This window comes from Priapulus caudatus, unplaced genomic scaffold (assembly GCF_000485595.1).
Source record: "Priapulus caudatus unplaced genomic scaffold, Priapulus_caudatus-5.0.1 Scaffold307, whole genome shotgun sequence".
Taxonomy (NCBI): domain Eukaryota; kingdom Metazoa; phylum Priapulida; class Priapulimorpha; order Priapulimorphida; family Priapulidae; genus Priapulus; species Priapulus caudatus.
In genome coordinates, this window is record NW_014577368.1 from 250791 (window position 1) to 272797 (window position 22007).

At 43.1% G+C, this 22007-nt stretch overlaps 1 protein-coding gene across 4 annotated transcripts in view; it reads left to right on the forward strand.

Annotated features, from left to right (window-relative positions):
• The window catches only part of LOC106808818 (protein NDRG3-like), an 89755-nt gene that overhangs the window by 42117 nt on the left and 25631 nt on the right, over positions 1 to 22007 (forward strand). For all 4 annotated transcript variants that reach the window (XM_014811683.1, XM_014811682.1, XM_014811684.1 and 1 more), the window contains 5 exons: positions 14197 to 14296; positions 15988 to 16108; positions 18682 to 18744; positions 19554 to 19614; positions 21730 to 21816. In XM_014811683.1, coding sequence (XP_014667169.1) covers positions 14197 to 14296; positions 15988 to 16108; positions 18682 to 18744; positions 19554 to 19614; positions 21730 to 21816 — 432 coding nt within the window. The remainder of the gene's footprint in view (positions 1 to 14196; positions 14297 to 15987; positions 16109 to 18681; positions 18745 to 19553; positions 19615 to 21729; positions 21817 to 22007) is intronic.

Consider the following 22007-nt stretch of genomic DNA (forward strand, 5'->3'; position numbering starts at 1 on the left):
GCGGTAGCGGTGAATGTGAGTGCGTGCATGTGAGTGTGAGTGCGTGTGTGTGTGCGCGCGCGCGTGCGTGCGTGCGTGCGTGCGTGTGCGTGCGTGCGCGTGCGTGCGTGCGTGTGCGTATGTATTCACACACAGGATGGTGTGTCGTGAAGGCGTGGCATTGTTGTTAGTGTGTGATTGCGTAGCGTGGGCGGCGATGGCACGTATGGTTTCTTCATCAGCTGATAGCTCTACACGATCATGTAGCTCTTCGCATCGCATTCACTTCTCTTCCGTTCATTTCCTTCCCTTCGCTCCTCCTTCTTTCAGCCCAGCTCCGCGCTTTGCCCTAGCACAGGTTTCCTCCACCCGTTTCCTTTACCCGGTTTCCTCCGTCTGTGGCAGTGCAAAAAAAAGCTGTGATTGTATTGTTCAATGTTGCTAGTGCGATATAGCCGCTTAACTACATTCCCTGTATGATGTACGTATGTCCCCATGATGTGTGGTACTGTGTACAGGGGCTGTGTTCTTTCACCTCTAGTAGAGAGCTAATGGCTATGGTGGTGGACAGTTGTACGTATATGTATGCGGCCGCTCTGTGTGATGTGTGCAGAGATTCACTGATCACATGCGTGCCGTAAATAAAATAACGTCATGAGTGTCATAGTACAGTACCATATCTTATTAGTCTATATATATTATGGCACTCCTGATAACGTACAGCATCAGCAGCAGCAGCAGCAGCAGCAGCAGCAGCAGCAGCAGCAACGGTATAGCTGAAATTACAAGGTAATAAATGAGGAAATAACAATTAATTTAAATGATGAGACGATAATGATAACTGCGGTTTATACTACCGCTCTGCGTGGCACGCGTGTAGATGGGACGGTGCGATCCTATTACAAATGCAGTAACCGCTGCTAACTGGCTGGTGAAGATAACGGCTGTATTCGGCGAGCGCGTCCACAAATATTAATATTTCATCGCCTCGCTTTAATATCTGCTTGACCCAGATTATCTTGCGCGTGTGCAATTTGCCTAAGCTTTACGTAGAGGAGTAGCGTATACTTGCTTGCTCTCCCTTTTGGCGTGATCGAGCTTACACGTAGCGGCTCAATAGATGAGAGTGGATACTTAGGACGGGTTAGTCCGGCCGGCTGATGCGAACGGTCAGTGATAATTACGCCGTGGATTCGTGCATGCATGTTATCAGGAGTGAATAATAATAGACTCTTATAATATAATAGTAATAGTAGAGAGTAATATAATAATAATAACTTATTCCTAATAACTTATTCCTAATAACTTAATCCTTACAACTATTAATAAGAACTCTTATTCACTTCTGATGTTATCATCAGACGCCGCGGTCCTGCCATGGCCACTGGATAGATGCTCGGGCGGCGGCGTGTGGGGGGGGGGGCAAGATCGATATTTCACTCGAGGCACGAAGGCGCCATTATCCAAGCTAGCTGCTGCTATTGTCCTGCAAGCTAGGGCCGCGAATTTTTTTCCCGCTGAGGTCGGCGAGTGCGAAGAGAAGGCTCATGCAGGACATGCGATGAATTTCCGGGGCGGTGTCGATATGCAGTAGATATCATTTCTGTCGGGCTCTGTCCTTATTACTGTGTCGGGGGCTGGTGTGTTCGGAAGAAACACGAATAAAATCGCAGGCTGCAGAAAATGAGCGCAGAAAAATGCGCGAATCGGAAACGCCCGGCGGTGGTGTAAATTACTGTTGAAGATCAACGACTGACTGCGCAATGAGAATTCCGTCCGTGGTGTGTGAATGCGTCTGTGCGCGCGTGTGTGCGTGCGTGCGTGCGTTCGTTCATGCGTGCGTGTACAGTGTTTGTCTGCCTATAGGCCTAGGTTTTTACTCATCATGTAGTACACATATAACTGGCAGTCACTTCTCTGGCCAATGTATCTACTTAGTTTTAGTTTGATGCTGACACAAGTAAGATAATAAGATATTCCATTACACGTTCTTCTATATGTTTTTCTTTTGTATCTGAGAACAGACCACTATTAAATCTTCCATAGGATCCTATACTTAAGAATTGAATTTCAGGAGCTGAAAAATAGTATTTCAACCGTTTTCGGCCGAGTGGCAATATTAAAGCAAGGTAGCCATGTACTTCAGCTGTGCACCATTAGAGTTATGACATATGTTGTCCGGCGTTTTAAAAAAATATCGCGAATTTACTAACCGACACCACATTTGTGCCTGAAAAACAGTCGCGCAGTCGAATGCATGGGGGCCATACATTGAAAGAATTCGTTTTAACTTACCAGTAACTATCCACCCATCTCAATGTGCATGTCATTGCCACACACGCTAGCCAGCCTAAATAATGCAACCACAAAACGTCGCGTCAGCTTTAGTGCACGAGCTGCGGGCCCTCCGATTGGTCGGCTGATGACGCGTCACATCCTCTAACCTAACAGGGTAATGAACCGGAAGTGATTTAATAGTGGTCACGTGTCATCCAGCGTTGCCATTTGGTGATTTCCGTCACCAATTTTGAAAATTTGGTAATTTTTGGCAAGACTTGGTGACAAAAAAATGATTTGGTGATTTGGTGTTTTTTTTTTAATTTTTGGTGATTTTTTGACGTATTGGTATAAAAAGACAAAATTTCAGCTTTTTTTTTAATTAATCAATTCTACAATACATTACGATCTACTGTAGACAGTTGATGTGTAAAAAAATTTCCAAATGTGTAAATTTTCGAGATTTGACCCTATTAAATGCATTGTAACCATTTTTTATTTTTTATTTTTTATTTTTATTGCCGAAATGAACAAAACGAACTCGCTTTAAAACGTAAATAAGTTACATGTGGTCAATATCAGTCCTCAGTAAGCGCTAACATGGTGAAATATTGAGATTTTTAAAACTTGGTGATTTTTAGCTCATCTGACATAGTACAGCATCATGGTAGGAAAAGCTATCACTGTGCCGAAATTGGAGGTCACAGGTCAAAGGTCAATGGGCACAGGGCAGATTTTAGACATTTTCTGAGGACATGGTCTGACGTAGCGATTGGAAAACTTTTTTGTTTCAGCGGTGACCTAGCATTTTTATGGCTTTATTGAAAGGACCATGAAATGTAATTTCCGCTGACATGCGAAGAGCAAGTGTCGGATAAACTTTTGACCCTAAAGAGGCGGGTTAAACATGGATTTCTTTACTGTTCGAAAGAATTGACTGCCGCGGTTTGCTTAGTAGCAATCATATAATGCCCTGGCATGTATGAGGCTACAATGATCACAGTTAATTTCAATAGGCTAAATTTGGTTTGAAGAAGGTATTATGCTCTTAAATCGTTAATATTTCTCTTGGCATTCTTGTACTGTCAGTGTCGGCTTAATGTAAGCTATGCCACTACCAGTGGCCACTGCCATTGCCAGTGCATGTGGTGGTGGTACTGTGTGCTCTCTATTTCAACCTGTAGGCTTGCGTAGGTAAATAGATGTGTGCTTACCTATTCTGTCTTGCAAATAGTTGTTACTACTACGTACGATGGGAGCTTCCATCTTTAATCTGAAGACACTTAAACGTACACGCCATCTCGTGGCAACTTTCATAACGATCCCAACGAACATTTCTTTGAGAAGGTTCCTGATAACATCCCTGTGCCTTTCACTGTTTTGGCGTGTATGTGAACACATTTGGGCCTAACAGGGTTTACTAGAATCCCACCACTCCACCACAGAGTCACCGCAGTAGACGTTAGATGAGCGCTGTCGCTCCGCGGCACTTGTTTGTTCCATTTGGTGATTTTTCATGTGCCTTTTGGTGATATTGTTCAGCTTGGACCTGGCAACGCTGGTGTCATCTGTATGTCTACTTTATTGCTTACAATACATTCTGTTGTATAATGTATTATGTTGTATGAGTATGAGTTATGTATACGTTGTATTCTTTTGCATTGTACATAAGATATTGTATTAATAAAATTCACTAATGTGGGCCACATTAGTGAATTTTATTAATACAATATCTTATGTACAATGCAAAAGAATACAACGTATACATAACTCATACTCATACAACATAATACATTATACAACAGAATGTATTGTAAGCAATAAAGTAGACATACAGATGACACCAGCGTTGCCAGGTCCAAGCTGAACAATATCACCAAAAGGCACATGAAAAATTATGTGGCTGAGCATGAATCCGGTAATACCCCCGTCACACCATGGCCCCGATCTCACTACGCTTGTACTATGCTCTAAGAGCGTGGTGGAAACGTGTAGAACGCAGTATGAACGTCTATGGACGTACTGCGATCACGATCGAGCGCGGTGCAGTCACCATGAGCGTGCATGGAGAGCATGGCCAAACTTTGAGCATGTTCAAAACAATCGTGGTGCGAGCGTGGCGGAAAAACAGCGCAGTGCGGGCGTATTAGAGACGTGGAAGGCGTATAGTACCCACGTAACTCGAGCGTAGTACGAACTTAATGATCGTATCGCAAGCATGTCGGGTGCGTGAAAATTGTCACCCCGTTCTCAGCACGATGTCAATATGTTTTCATCATGCTGTTAGGGCCCAGTCACACCAGAGCTACGCTCATCACGATCGCCCCGTCCTCAAAAAATTTGCCCGAGCGTGGTGAGCGTGGTTGAGAGCGTGGCCAATTGGGCCCCAGCTAAGCGTGCAACAGTGGAGCCGCGAGAGCAATGGCGCCGGCAGCGTCTAATATGGTTGCACGTAGGATTTGGACGGAATTTACAGGAAACTGTCGGCAATATAATACTTATTAATAGGTGTAAGGGACTATAAGGGAACTATTATGTAAATGACATTGGTTTTATTGGGATACATGTTCTCTATCCTTGAACCAAAGATAGTATAGAAACATTAAGAATTTGGTAGTAAATAGATTTCGTATTTACTATTACTATTAGTTATAGCATTATATTTTATTGAAACGCTTCAAGACTCAAGTGCCTGTGTAACGAACGACCGTTTAATCTGAAACAAATTGAAATTCAAATAGCACATTTACTATTTACCGTGTGGCGTGTGCTATGATAATGCTGTACAGCTACTCAGCACCTAATACTGTACTGTAACTAAACTAGTGTAAGCCCTAGGCCTATGGGGGATGGCTATGTCAGTATGTGTACAGTGTAGTGACTAGTGTGCAGCTCGCTATCAGTTAGCCACAAGTTCCCATCTCGCTTAACACTACGTGTCCTCCGCCGTGTAACTAGTCGGAGAGCCTGGTCGGTTTAGCTATCAGTAAGACAGTAGGCCTATCAATGAAAATGGCAATGCCAATGTATCATGGACAACAAACTTTCTGGTAAATACTAAATACCATTCAAATACACGTACGCAATCACAACCGAATCTGCTACTATTAATTTAGAAAGACATTAATAATTATTTATAAACACAAATCTCTTACCATGCTGGGTTCTTTAGGGTTTTAGAAGCACATTTTAAAATTCGCGTCCTCAACGGTAAAATGCGCGCGCGTCACATCACTTGGCAACTAGCCGGTATCAATGCGCTGCTGCATAAAGTAGTGCACCGCTTTACCGCGTACCGGCAGAAGTTGTGATCATAGATATCATATAACAACAATATAATCAGTGATAAAAATGTTTAAGTCATAGAAGGGATGTATCAGGGATACATGATCAGCATTAAAACAATTTCTAAGTCAGAGAAGGGATGTATCAGGGATTTTTATTGAGAACATTAAGAGAAGGGATGAATCAGGGATAATGCTCAATAATCCCTTCCAATTATGCTTTTGGCAGGGATACCTGATACATCCCTGATACATCCCTTCCAGAAGAAGGTATCCCTGACAAAATAGCTGGGGGCCGTGTACATTTTAGGCGAAGAAATGTTCAGCGCTGCTACTCTCGCAAATTGCATCGCGTTCGTATCAGCTTGATCCATGCCCCTGTTCGCTGCGTACCCGCCTGTACAAAATATTTTACCACGTTGGAACGTTCCCTGGTTCGAAATCTCGAGTTTTTCGAAATTGTCAATTGGTTATCGATGGAAATGTGACATTTCATGTATGGAATCCCGAGCGTTTGTTTACATCTAACGTATAGTGGCAAAATATTGGGATAAACTCAGCAGTAACAAGAAAGAGCGGGACAATGCTATCTGTGTTTTCAGGTTGCATATATATGTAAGAGAGTCACTACCAATCTGCCATACGCGTAGGCATACACCTATCGCCCCTTCTTTCAATGTACCACGTGTCGTGGGAAGAGGGAGGTGGTATCCGTGTGACTATAGCCGTAGATATCTATCCGTAATAGTAATATCCGGATCCGTAATAATAATATCCTGATAATATCCATAGTAATATCCGTGTTTGGGCTGCGTGTGTGAGTGCTTGGGGGGAGTATGAATGCGTGTTCGTGTGTTTGTCTGTGTGCGTGCACGCGCGTGCGTGCGTGCGTACGCGCGTATCTGTGGTGGTGGTTGGAGTGGTAAGCGTATGTGTAAGTGTGTGTACGTGTGTGTGTGCGTGCGTTCGTTCGTTCGTGCGTGCGTGCGTGCGTGTATATGCGTGCATGCGCGTTATATTCAAAAATAATGTCGCATTTAGCACATAAGTCGCAGGACCAATTTCGAACCCTGCCAGTTGCCAAGCGCCGGCAGCCTATATAGGTGCACCTGCGCAGCCATTCCCTGCGCAACGTACTCCGCATAGAGAGGACCCAGGCGCTCTACTGTGACCCGACCCCGTATCATCGAATCCCGTGCTTCGTCATCTCACATGATCCACGCAGCACGTGGCTCATCGCTAATGTGTCATATATTGGCAGCGCGGGCGGCTTTGCGGAGGCTGCGTGCTCCGTCCCCGCATCTCCGCGTAAGCATCGTCGGCCAGCGTTCGCCTACGCAGCTAGGCCTCAACTGCGTCGGCCATTTTAGTATTGATCTCCCGAGGCAGGCAGCGCTCCCGCAAAACAACCCGTGTGCGACTGATTTTACCCGTAGCATACACACGACAGACATACGCACACACACACACACTGACAGAGATCGCCGCAGCGAAAGTACGGCAAGTCGTTCTGTTTACGCCGTTGCAAGTCAGCTTGCCATACTGGTTTGTTTTCGGGAGAACTGCGACTCGCTGCAGGATGATGCAGGAAACATCCATTCCTCCGGGAAGCCCTGACATAACCACGAAGGTATGGGCGAGCGAACGCGAGGGGAGGAGAGGTGGGCGGTAGCGGTGAATGTGAGTGCGTGCATGTGAGTGTGAGTGCGTGTGTGTGTGCGCGCGCGCGTGCGTGCGTGCGTGCGTGCGTGTGCGTGCGTGCGCGTGCGTGCGTGCGTGTGCGTATGTATTCACACACAGGATGGTGTGTCGTGAAGGCGTGGCATTGTTGTTAGTGTGTGATTGCGTAGCGTGGGCGGCGATGGCACGTATGGTTTCTTCATCAGCTGATAGCTCTACACGATCATGTAGCTCTTCGCATCGCATTCACTTCTCTTCCGTTCATTTCCTTCCCTTCGCTCCTCCTTCTTTCAGCCCAGCTCCGCGCTTTGCCCTAGCACAGGTTTCCTCCACCCGTTTCCTTTACCCGGTTTCCTCCGTCTGTGGCAGTGCAAAAAAAAGCTGTGATTGTATTGTTCAATGTTGCTAGTGCGATATAGCCGCTTAACTACATTCCCTGTATGATGTACGTATGTCCCCATGATGTGTGGTACTGTGTACAGGGGCTGTGTTCTTTCACCTCTAGTAGAGAGCTAATGGCTATGGTGGTGGACAGTTGTACGTATATGTATGCGGCCGCTCTGTGTGATGTGTGCAGAGATTCACTGATCACATGCGTGCCGTAAATAAAATAACGTCATGAGTGTCATAGTACAGTACCATATCTTATTAGTCTATATATATTATGGCACTCCTGATAACGTACAGCATCAGCAGCAGCAGCAGCAGCAGCAGCAGCAGCAGCAGCAGCAACGGTATAGCTGAAATTACAAGGTAATAAATGAGGAAATAACAATTAATTTAAATGATGAGACGATAATGATAACTGCGGTTTATACTACCGCTCTGCGTGGCACGCGTGTAGATGGGACGGTGCGATCCTATTACAAATGCAGTAACCGCTGCTAACTGGCTGGTGAAGATAACGGCTGTATTCGGCGAGCGCGTCCACAAATATTAATATTTCATCGCCTCGCTTTAATATCTGCTTGACCCAGATTATCTTGCGCGTGTGCAATTTGCCTAAGCTTTACGTAGAGGAGTAGCGTATACTTGCTTGCTCTCCCTTTTGGCGTGATCGAGCTTACACGTAGCGGCTCAATAGATGAGAGTGGATACTTAGGACGGGTTAGTCCGGCCGGCTGATGCGAACGGTCAGTGATAATTACGCCGTGGATTCGTGCATGCATGTTATCAGGAGTGAATAATAATAGACTCTTATAATATAATAGTAATAGTAGAGAGTAATATAATAATAATAACTTATTCCTAATAACTTATTCCTAATAACTTAATCCTTACAACTATTAATAAGAACTCTTATTCACTTCTGATGTTATCATCAGACGCCGCGGTCCTGCCATGGCCACTGGATAGATGCTCGGGCGGCGGCGTGTGGGGGGGGGGGCAAGATCGATATTTCACTCGAGGCACGAAGGCGCCATTATCCAAGCTAGCTGCTGCTATTGTCCTGCAAGCTAGGGCCGCGAATTTTTTTCCCGCTGAGGTCGGCGAGTGCGAAGAGAAGGCTCATGCAGGACATGCGATGAATTTCCGGGGCGGTGTCGATATGCAGTAGATATCATTTCTGTCGGGCTCTGTCCTTATTACTGTGTCGGGGGCTGGTGTGTTCGGAAGAAACACGAATAAAATCGCAGGCTGCAGAAAATGAGCGCAGAAAAATGCGCGAATCGGAAACGCCCGGCGGTGGTGTAAATTACTGTTGAAGATCAACGACTGACTGCGCAATGAGAATTCCGTCCGTGGTGTGTGAATGCGTCTGTGCGCGCGTGTGTGCGTGCGTGCGTGCGTTCGTTCATGCGTGCGTGTACAGTGTTTGTCTGCCTATAGGCCTAGGTTTTTACTCATCATGTAGTACACATATAACTGGCAGTCACTTCTCTGGCCAATGTATCTACTTAGTTTTAGTTTGATGCTGACACAAGTAAGATAATAAGATATTCCATTACACGTTCTTCTATATGTTTTTCTTTTGTATCTGAGAACAGACCACTATTAAATCTTCCATAGGATCCTATACTTAAGAATTGAATTTCAGGAGCTGAAAAATAGTATTTCAACCGTTTTCGGCCGAGTGGCAATATTAAAGCAAGGTAGCCATGTACTTCAGCTGTGCACCATTAGAGTTATGACATATGTTGTCCGGCGTTTTAAAAAAATATCGCGAATTTACTAACCGACACCACATTTGTGCCTGAAAAACAGTCGCGCAGTCGAATGCATGGGGGCCATACATTGAAAGAATTCGTTTTAACTTACCAGTAACTATCCACCCATCTCAATGTGCATGTCATTGCCACACACGCTAGCCAGCCTAAATAATGCAACCACAAAACGTCGCGTCAGCTTTAGTGCACGAGCTGCGGGCCCTCCGATTGGTCGGCTGATGACGCGTCACATCCTCTAACCTAACAGGGTAATGAACCGGAAGTGATTTAATAGTGGTCACGTGTCATCCAGCGTTGCCATTTGGTGATTTCCGTCACCAATTTTGAAAATTTGGTAATTTTTGGCAAGACTTGGTGACAAAAAAATGATTTGGTGATTTGGTGTTTTTTTTTTAATTTTTGGTGATTTTTTGACGTATTGGTATAAAAAGACAAAATTTCAGCTTTTTTTTTAATTAATCAATTCTACAATACATTACGATCTACTGTAGACAGTTGATGTGTAAAAAAATTTCCAAATGTGTAAATTTTCGAGATTTGACCCTATTAAATGCATTGTAACCATTTTTTATTTTTTATTTTTTATTTTTATTGCCGAAATGAACAAAACGAACTCGCTTTAAAACGTAAATAAGTTACATGTGGTCAATATCAGTCTTCAGTAAGCGCTAACATGGTGAAATATTGAGATTTTTAAAACTTGGTGATTTTTAGCTCATCTGACATAGTACAGCATCATGGTAGGAAAAGCTATCACTGTGCCGAAATTGGAGGTCACAGGTCAAAGGTCAATGGGCACAGGGCAGATTTTAGACATTTTCTGAGGACATGGTCTGACGGTATTAACATCAAGATTATTTTCTACGGACACAACTATGCCGCCAAAAGACAAGGGGAGAGCCAGCAAGATCTTTGTTGTCTTCTATTTCTCCTCCTCATCCTCCTCAGCATGATGAGGGTTTGGCAATCAAGTAGTTCGAGTTGTCCTTCTACGAGAAACATAGCATAGAGTAGTGTTGCCTCATCCATAGTGGACACTGAACTGGTGGGGTGGCCAGGGTAGCACCCCAAATTATACCCCAAGTTGGCAGGACGTGATCTGAGCGTAACTAACACGTAATGCAAACGCCACAACGGCGTAGTCTGAGCGTGTTGGGCGTAGTACAATCGTAGTACGAACGGGTCTAGCTTGTTACTGTTAGAGACGCACCATGGTCATAGCGAGAGCGTGGTCAGGTCGCAGAGACATCTCCATGGACGTAGTAACAGCGTGATGAAAACGTATTGACATCATGCTGAGAACGGGGCGACAATTTTCACGCGCCCGACACGCTTGCGATACGACCATTAAGTTCGTACTACGCTCGAGTTACGTGGGTACTACGCCTTCCACGTCCCCTCTCCAATACGCCCGCACTGCGCTGTATTTCCGCCACGCTCGCACCACGATTATTTTGAACATGTTCAAAGTTTGGCCACGCTCTCCACGCTCATGCTGACTGCACCGCGCTCGATCACGATCGCAGTACGTCTATATACGTCCACACTGCGTTCTACACGTTTCCACCACGCTCTTAGAGCGTGGTACGAGCGTAGTGAGATCGGGGCCCTGGTGTGACTGGGGTATTACTACGTCCTTGGAGATGTCTCTGCGACCTGACCACGCTCTCGCTATGACCATGGTGCGTCTCTAGCAAGCTCGACCCGTTCGTACTACGATTGTACTACGCCCAACACGCTCCGACCACGTCGTTGTGGCGTTCGCATTACGTGTTAGTTGCGTCAATACCACGCTCAGATCACGTCCTGCGAACTTGGGGTATAAATTGGGGTGCTGGCCACCCCACCAGTTCAGTGTCCACTATGGATGAGGCAACACCATGCCATGTTTCTCGTAGAAGGACAACTCGAATTACTTGATTGCCAAGCCCTCATCATGCTGAGGAGGATGAGGAGGAGAAATAGAAGACAACGAAGATCTTACTGGGTGCGTCCGTGGCTTTCGGTAGAAAGACGACTTCTCTATGGTCACTATGATCGCCTCATGGCTGAGCTCCGCATGGAAGATCAAGCATCCTTCTTCAACTTCCTGAGGATGCCTCCGGAGATGTTGGATGAACTGCTTGTCAGAATTCGGCCGAGAATCCAGAAGCAGGACACCCGATACAGAAAAGCACTTGAACCAGGACTGAAACTGGCAGTCACGGTGCGTCACCATAAGGCATCTAGCATCGGATGATAAATATCCCTCACTTCAGTAGGACTTCAGAGTGGCCCGCAACACCATATCGCTGTTGGTTCCAGAGGTGTGCCAGGCTATTGTAGAATAACACAAAGAGGAGGTCATTTCGTGTTCTACGATGCCAGAAGAATGGCATGCCATTGCCGAAGATTTCCTGAGAAAATGGAATGTGCCCCATGCCTGCCGTGCCATCGACGGAAAACATGTGGCCATCAGATGCCCATGCACCGAACTCTGGCTCATTGTATCATACCTATAAGGGCTTTTTTTCCGTGGTGCTCATGGTTTTGGTGGATGCCATGGTATTTATATGGTCGTTGCCAGCGCAGTCGGCGCCTGACTAGAGCATGATTAAGTCGCACTAGGAGCGTGACTGGCGCGCAGTTGAGGCGCGGTGAGCGTTGCTTAGGCGCAGTGCAAGCGTCGTTCGAACGCAATGCGATCTGATTAGTCGCAATAAAGACGCAGTGAGCGCAGTGCAAGCGTGATGCGGTCGTGTGTTGAGCGTGGTATGCAGCGTGGTGAAAGCTTGTTGGGCGCAATGAGATCGGGGTAAAGACGCACTTAGATTGTAGTATCGACGTAATTAGATCGTAGTATCGATATAAATATATATATAATTATAATTATAATTATATATTAAGGCCCCGTCACACTAGAGCTACGCTCATCACGATCGCCCCACGCTCAAAAAATTTACCCGAGCGTGGTGAGAGCGTGGCCAAATGGGCCCCAGCCGGGCCCAATTGGCCACGCTCTCACCACGCTCGGCTGGGGCCCAATTGGCCACGCTCTCACCACGCTCGGGTAAATTTTTTGAGCGTGGGGCGATCGTGATGAGCGCGCGCGCGTAGCTCTAGTGTGACGGGACCTTAATAGTTATAGTGCATCCGGTTGCCTCGCGAATAAACAGAATAGTTTACATGTATACAACTGTGTGTAGTCGATATGCATGTATTCCGGATGCAGGACTTGTCCTGTTGAGTGGCTCTCTGCTACGTGCCTGATGGCCCCATGACAATTATCTTAAGTAAACAAGCAGCGTAGGAATGTACCTCTGTGTAGTGATATGGCTTCAAATTTGGGAGACAATTTCGAGCACTCGCGTGCAGTGTGTGCAAGTGGCACCGGCTGACGGTTGCCACGTACGTCGATTTGAGAGTTCTCTCGGAAAATTACTATAGTATAAGTGGAAACGACAAGTGCACACCAAGCGTTGTCAACAAGCCAGTTAGTACCCTTGCATCACGTAAAATCACACTATCTCACAAGTATGTGATATAGACAAAAAACAACGTGTTTAACATGTGTTGAGCTTTCCGGGTCTCTTTAGAATATATGCATAACTTATTTGCATACTGCTAAATATCAGTTTATACTTACAGAATCTGCTGCCTCTCATCCATTCTTCAGCTTTTGTATTCCTCTTCATTCTTTACCTCCGCTTCCTCCACCGCCTATCATCTCCTCTACTTTCTCTCTTTCCACCTCCCGTACCTCCTTCACATAACCTGTCTCCTCTCTTCCTCAATGGCCTTCTCAGTTTCTTTAACCTCATCTACCTCATCTATCAACTACAATTACTACATCATTGGTGCTGTAACTCCATCATTGGTGTTTATAGTCTCGGTTGCTGTCGGTAAAAACAGCGTGGTTGTGTAGATGATTTTGTATTGCTGCAGTATTAGCGTCTGCATTATAACACAGTGAACCTGGGTGGGATTTACTATGGGTTTGGATAACTATATAGCTGGGTTTTATTGTGCTCGTGGATTTGGTGTGCTACAGTCAGTCGGAGAGTGACTTGCACTACCCCAACTGGACCTTATATAATTACATATATATATTGATTTAATGTACATTTACAGGTCGTGTTGTAAATCGGTCAAAATTTCATGAGTGATTATGGGTTATACACAAACTAAACTACGGCGGGTGAAGCATCGATTGATGAGTTATCATGAGTTACGATAATAATTTAACATGGTGAAAGTATTGAGCCAGATCTAATGTTTAGCCGTTACAAAGTCTCCAGTGGTGTGTAATCTCAAAAACCTGTATGAAATGATTCAGATAGTAGATTTGAAACAATCAACAAAGCTATTCGTTCATAATTGTTTGCTATGGATGCTTCTGCTATTCAAAGGAGTTGCATTGTGTCGTGACTGCTCTCGGCAGTTGCGACCACCGTGTAAAATGCAATCATGAATTCGATTAAGATGAACTCGATGCCTAAACAAGCAATGCTCGCAACACATGATGAACCGGATCACTACTATAAGTTTCTGGTACAGTGATCCTTGCATTATAGGGACAGGTCGAAAATCACGAAAAAGCCCCGATTAAGTAGTGAACACATAGCAAGTTAGCAACGTGCGTAAGGATCAGTTTTTTATAACATGTCACGATTGCGGCCGTTTATCCGAAGCCTGATGAAGCGGGGACCATGCACTGTCGACAACATAATTAAAGAATGTCAAATCAATCCACGTCGTATCATTATACTCATTCAAGACGTGCAAAGCATTTCTTTAATGGTATGTCATTATGGCCGATCTCATTTCAGATAGAGGATGTTGAGACAGACCATGGAACGATGCAGGTGGCCATCCAGGGCGAGAAAACGAAGCCTGCTATGGTGACGTTCCACGACATCGGCCAGAACAGTAAGTAAACTCTGCAGCGTGGTGAATGTTGATGCCGCCGCCGCCGCCGCCGGCTCTAGAACATGACTGCCTCCGTAATCTAATTGCAGTGTGCAGCTGCGCAGGCGAGTGCATTTGCTCCACGTGTAAGTGGGTGCAATATAATGTGCGCGAGTGTCTTCCTGTGTGTGCATGTGCATGTGCGTGCGCGTATGCGCGTGTGCGTGTGTGCACGCGTGCATGTACGTGTGCATGCGTGCAGCGTACGTGTATGTAAGTGCCTGTTTGTCATGCGAGTATTTGTGCATGCAACAAGCGAGTTCATATTTGCTTGGTGCATCCTTTATTTATTCTTTGCTGCACGCCATTTATTATTTTAACGAAAATTTAAGGGGTTCACATTTGCCTACTAAATTATGTGTGCAAATTTTTGTATTTAATTTTAATTATCAACGTTAATTGAATGCATGCAATGACCGAGGTTATAACAATTTTATTTATATTCACTATACGATTGCATTCAAATGGCAAGACTACTGAGCTTAACTAGTTTTCAAGCAGATTTTAGCCCAATTGGTATGTACAAGAGAAAATGAATCACGCTTGGGGCGAAATAGTTTCAGTTGAGAAACTTCATAGTCTGCACTTCATTTAAAAACAGATCTGTATTCGATCATTGTTAATTTTATTGGCATGCGAATGTCCATGGATCTTTGCATCAGGCATGTGTCTAATGTCTGTCAGATTTGATTAACAAAAGCATTTGCACCCGAGCCACAATGTCTGTGTCATCAGTCCATGTCTGGTTCAAAATTTCACTGCACGTTTCTGCTAATTCGTTTCTGCTAATGCATTTGAGCTTTGTTTTTATTTACTCCTGTAAATATGTATATGTGTTGCTAATATAAAATTATATACATACCTATTAAGTAGATAAAAATAAACAGTTTACTATTGATGATGAATTTGTCTACAGTGTTATTTTCCTAATACTAGCAATTAATCTCCCATATACTACGTATATTATATATTATTATATATTCTTACAAACATGCACGCACGCACGCACGCACGCACACACGCACGCACGCACGCACACACACGCGCGCAAACACTCATACACGCACACATATATCCTACTGAAGTTTTTATGTATCTAAAACGTTCCCTTTGTATTTATCTTGTCTTATCAATTCAATATAAATAAAATTATAGTGGCTAATATAGAAGCATAGTACTGGTACTGCAGTGAATAGAGAAATTAAAGTATGCAGATTAGGCAATTAAGGAATGTAGGAGGATTTATGGGATGTCGCAAATTGGCTTCAGCTTTAAGGGCATGTTGGACCTGACATGCGTTAATAGTCTGGGGAGAACCATGGGGTCGTCGCTTCAGAAGAGGGTTTATTGTGAATAAACCATATATTACCCTATAGTTCAAAAACGAAAGCTGTGGTTGATCAATAATGTTTTGTGTAATATCCAAAGCCCAATCCTAACCAAATCAACTAATTTTGTACTTTAATTATACTGGGTTTACTTTACAATACTACGTACACTACTTAACTTTGCTTTACTTTACTAATATTTACGTATATTGCTATTTACTTGTGTACTTCTTCATTCCTTAGTCTGTGTTGCGTTATATATAGTTTTCATCTCAGGCGTTGAGTCGATCTAATATTGGTGAACTCTGCCACATATTTTTGCAGGTGCATCGTGCTATGGTGGATTCTTCAGCTTTGCAAACGTTCAGCCGTTGCTGCGCCACTTTAGCATCTATCACGTCAATGCTCCTGGTCAACAGGAGAATGCCCCGGCATTACCTGAAAGGTAAGGTGTTACTCGGTAAACCCAACCACTACATACGCCAACCGGGACTTTATTTGTTGTAACCCAACTCGCACGTTGCAGTCATCTAATGTCACTTTATTTTGTTCACTTATTACTCACTACATTTAAACATGTATATAATGGTTACACAAGTTAGTTGGCCCTCTTTGTCTCAGACAGGACGTAAGGTTGCAGGGTTACTCGACCGAAGCCCCAAAATTACGTATCCTTTATAGTCATAGACATGCGTCTGTTCTATAAAGTGCTGCTTCTATAGTGCTAACTGCCACTCGAGGGAAACACTGAAGTGACCTTTATAGAGAGCTGTCCATTCCTTAGAGGTGTCCGCTAACAAAGGGTTGACCGCGTCTTTTATGTTCTTATCTTAGAAGTCTTATCTGAGACATCTGAAACACCTAGGCTATGCGATGGTTTGCCAAAAAAACGTTTTTCATGTGGCTTCAGCATTTTAAGTGCATTAGAGTGCATGCACGGTGAAACTCCGCTGACTGTTAGCTACTTCAGGATTTTCCTCCAAAAGATTTATCTGAAAATCTTTTAGCATGAAGACATTATTTCGAAAGCTATGTGACACACTATTATGATGTGAGTGTGTAATAGTGGTAAAAGCGGGTTTTAAAACATTTCACATGCAAATGAATTGGTTTGAATTATCGGGCAATCGAATATTTAAGTTAAACAGGAAACCACCTCTTGGTGAACAATATGTTTGGAAGTTATGGACGCCCAATCAAAGCATATCCATGACGTAAAGTGTGAGAGATTTGAAACTGTCAATAACTTCGGCTATAGGATGAATGTTTGTGAACACGACAGGTGGCAGAAAATAGTTTTGCCAGTTGTTTTGGTTGATGAGGAATCGTTGGATTTGAGTTGCTGTGAATGTCTCAATTATCGTCGCTGTTGCCCCCACGTATTGGATCAACGTTGCCTAATTACGTTGCCTGGTAATGTACCAGCTAGTGCTAATTATGTGCCACAGTTCATTACATTAATATTAGTTTAATAAAAAAAAGACCAGTTGGCTTCTTTTCACATGTTCCTCGGATTAGAACTGCGACAAATAATAATAAACAAATCGTTTGAAGTGTGATCGTTTTATCTTAGATACGCATTAATTTAGCACATTTAGCAACATTCTCTCTATGAGAAACATAGTTGTCTTGAAATGCACAATACACAGAGTGTTTTAAGCTCATATTTGTGCAGATGGGAGCAGGCTTATGTGAAGCCAAGCATGATATACATGAGTTATATGTGAATGTTCACGCACGCCAATATTAGCATACATTGTGATGGTGTGTGATGGGCTTACAAATGTCCCCTTTAATGGCAAATAGCCCCGCCCACCAGTCCGCTCGCATAAAAATGGCCAACGCTCATCACAACAGTAATGCTAGCTCGTGCCCGATTTACTATCGTTCGTTTCACATCAGCCGTTGGTTTGCGGTCGATCAGTATGGAGTTGTCAGGAGGGGGGGGGGAATGGGTTCCTGCAGGGTTTTAATTGGAAATCAATATATAACTAACATGGCGGCCAGAAATCGCCTTACCGAATGACAGCCGAGTTGCCGAAGCTCACATTCCTGTAGAAATCCGATTAATGTAACTTATGTTTACTGCTTACTGACGCTTGACTCCAGCGTCCTCGTCTCTGTGCTGTGCAACCAATTGTCTGATGCGCAACGGTATATAAACCGGAAACGTATTGATAAAAGAAATTTTAGAGCCTGATGATGAGATTTAATGAGCTTCCTAAGTCACCGACGACGTACGTTGCCATGCTGATCAATGAACGAGCGTGGCATACGAACATGTCCAGGAAGGACTTCACTTTTGATTGCAAACAGATGAAAAATCATGGCCTCATAAAAAACTATACTCTAACGAAAAATTTATCGTTTTCCTAATTGTTATGGAAAACGCACCTCAACCCCCCAAAGTCAACTGGTGCTAGTCGTTAACAATTTTGAATATGTTAATTGTTGGTCTGGGCAGAATTATGTCCATTGTTAGGCTGCATATATTTCAGCCAAGTGTCGTTACGGTTTGTAGTACTTTACAAGTTGCTAGGGCAACTTAATTGGTAGAGCGTTCTTAATTATTGATGTACTAATGGCCATAAGCTTGACTTCACGAGTGAAGAAAAAAAACACTTGTTTTTATTCGCCCATGTTGACTTAGCTACCACAGTTTAGTGTGCATGTTTTAATTTATACCTTAGAAATAATTAGGTACTGTTATAGTTGTCATACCAGTGAATTATTTGTCACATACACTACAAGTACAATTTACAAGTAAGGAACTTGCATAACCAATAGGTTAAAACTATATAAAACATAAAAGTTTTATTTATTGACATTATTCATAACATCACTTCTGTGTACCACCCATAACTATTGATATAAACCGAGTATTTGAATCTCAAATCTTGAATCAATTTTTTACTGTACAACGTAGTTATTAAATGTTTTAGGATTACATAAATGATCAGAGATTTCATCCACTATGGCAAGCATGGTTTACTAACACTGACGCTCGGTCATTTTTAGCTTCGTGTATCCTACGATGGAGCAGCTGGGAGAGATGATCCTCACCGTGTGCAATAAACTCGGGTAAGCAGGTGTGTGATGAGTGTGTATGAGTGCGTGCGTTCGTGCGTGCGTGCGTGCGTGCGTGCGTGCATGTCTGTGTGTGCGTGTGCGAGCGTGTGTGCGTGCTTGCATGCGTGTGTGTGATTGCGTGCATGTCTGTGTGTGCGTGTGCGAGCGTTAATGTCTGCGTGTATGTCTGTGTGTTTGTGTGTGTGCGTGCGTGCGTAGTGATTGCGTGCATACATGTAGACTTGTCTGCGTGTCACACATCACGTTTTCTGTATCCTTTGAATATTAAAACCAAATATTTAAGCCGATAGGCTTTTGGTACTAAACTAAAGATTAATGTTGTTTCTCTTGTCAGAATTAATCTCTTAATTTTCTTGCACGCATATTTACATTTCAGCTTAGAAATATATTTTTTTAGCTTGTAAATTTAGAAACACGTGATGGCAAATTATATAGTATAAAGAGAAAAGAGTTATAGAACTCACCGGGAGGGTTTAATGATTCTGCATCAGTGTAACAGCACTGTCAACTCTAACAACCCTGTTACTAATGCTGTATCATAATTAGCATTATTATAATGATTCATTGCTGTCACGAGTTTCTCCTAGTGCCCGGGTGTTAGCTCACAGGTTTGACAGTAACACCAGTGTTGCATGCCACCCCTGTACTATATCACATCGCTCTATAATATTTACTTGTTAGCTACAGTACGTATCATACACTGCCATTTTCCTCGTGAAAATTGACGTGTAATTCCCAGGTCAGCTGCTAGTGACAGTGTTTACTATGTTCTTCACCAGCCCTATTGTGTGTGTTTACAGAATCAAGAGGTTTGTTGGATTTGGAGTGGGCGCTGGTGCTAACGTTTTATCGAGGTTCGCGGTAAGAATTCCGACGTATATGTTTCTAGTCAGGCCTAGAATTATTCCGTCTGGTGTAGTTTGCACGCACATACTTTTTGTTTTTAATGAATTTTGGATTCAGGTCCTGAAACCCCAGCCAGTCCTGATTTTATCTACTTTAATAGCTGCTATAAAACCTATTATATATATGTTACTTCATGTTTTACATTGACAGCTGATGCATTCCTAAGAACAGTAAGCATCATATTATACTTGAAAGTTCATGTAAACACATCTACTTTACATATAAATTTTTTTAGTCTTTGACCAAGGATTTATTTTCTTTAGCTTAGAAGCGATCTTGTGGGACATGCTAACTATAATAGTAGTCTCCGTTTTCAGTGTGTACAACGGATCACGCTTACCGTGCACATGGATTTAGAGGCATGCGTGGGGGGGGGATTAAGTCCGCCTTGTTGCAGGTCACGTGGTATTGGATCAATCCAGGTGATCTATGCAGTTGTTCAATTGACTACGTCACGAATTTTACCTTGGTCAAATTTGTAAAAAAAAATTGCCATTTTTTTACATTAAAAGTGAGAACTAACGTTACTAAATATATCCTCAAACTCTCACCTGATAAAAATGTTTTTACGTTGATTAAATTTGCAAAAATCTAGACGATTTGGTAATTTCTGTTGTCTAACACTATTCCCCCAGTACTGCATGTTCAGATACTGGCGTCTCTCTGTTTTTCACCGGCAAATTAGGGCATATAAAGAAGGTATATAAGCATGAAAAGTAAACAGAAAAACTAATTGTATTTTCATACATTTTATTTTGTACAAATAACACACAAATATACTACTTGATGGTGCTAGAAATTCGTGACATAATCACTTTGAACAGTCGAATGTTTCGAGATATATTCTCGGGTTTACTGTAATGATAGGTTCGTGATTGCAGGTGCTCTTAAGAACTAGCATCTTTAGACTCGATTCTGCCTCGCGGTAGCTATAGTGCGAGCTCGTTAATTTTCACGGAGCCTATCATTGGTCGCAGGGTAATTACTGTTAAGTCTGCTATTAGGAATACTGCTACGCCAATCACAGAGGCAGTCTAGCTCGAAACCCTAGATTATGGTAACAGTGGTGAATTCCATTGCCTTGGCCATTCATTAGTCATGGGTAACACTGGCTCGTGCATCTGTTAATTGAGCCACGAACCGTGAATCCTTGCAGTGAGGAACTATACCTACAGGTTGCACTTAAAAAAATAGTTCTTGTTTGCCGTAACCATCCCGACCGTACAAAATTCATTCTGTTTGCTATTTCCTTTTTCACGCAGTATTTGCACGTGCACGCGAAGATAATAATAAACATAAATTACGTAAAATACCATGCCGCAGGAAATTTCCAGCTTCTATTTTTGTAGACATACCAGTGTGATATGGGGTTGGGTGACTACGAATATTGCTTGCGAGGCACATGGGCATAATGCGTAGAGCGACTGAGATGATCAAAGTGCTTTTTTTCTGTAACTGCATAACTCACTTGTTCGTTTGAGCAAGATAATCACACTCTCTTTAGTTATTGTTGCTGGGTCAGTCAATCTAGACCATTACCAGTTTGTATGCTCTTTTCTCATTATGTTGACTTAGCGGCACTTTAGCGCCAAGCATTTTCTTTAGAATCTTTTGTTACAACAATGATTGGCTACAGCTGCCTGTCAGTTATGTCAGGTGGACAGGTAAATTGTGTCTGTAGATTTTTCAAAGAAATCACGAATGCATTCTTAGAAGAATAGTGTGTACATATGCAATGAGCATAGCTCAGCAAAGAGTGTACTGCAAATCATGAAGAATTCGTGTGATAATGAATATCATGTTGATAACTTCATTTTGATTAATTTGAATGACTATGGGGTTTTTATTGATTCTATGAGCACAATTTTTTAAGACGAGAATAATCGCGCAGATCTCATACATTAAAATTATCTGGTTTTTGTTTTGCATATATGTTTCCTAAATATTACATTATCAGCTTAGTGAAGAAATACCCAGTCACGCATGTTATAGTTGCATGTCATAAATAGAATACTTTACTTGTGCACTTATCACACCCTGCTAAGTATATCTTTAATTATCTGTTCATAGATTGTACACCCAACCATGGTGGATGCCCTTGTGTTGATCAATGGAGTGGCCAAGCAGGCAGGATGGACAGAGTGGGGGTATCAGAAGGTATGGTATCCTAATGAATACCACTGAAAGTTCTGTTGTGATTCTTTAAAGCACAATCAGCAAACCGTGATTTTTTGTTAATCTGATTCGCTCGTGTGTGCGTGCGTGCGTGCGTGCGTGCGTGCGTCACTGCGTGTGTGCGTGTGTGCGTGTGTGCGTGTGTGTGTGTGTGTGTGTGTGTGTGTGTGTGT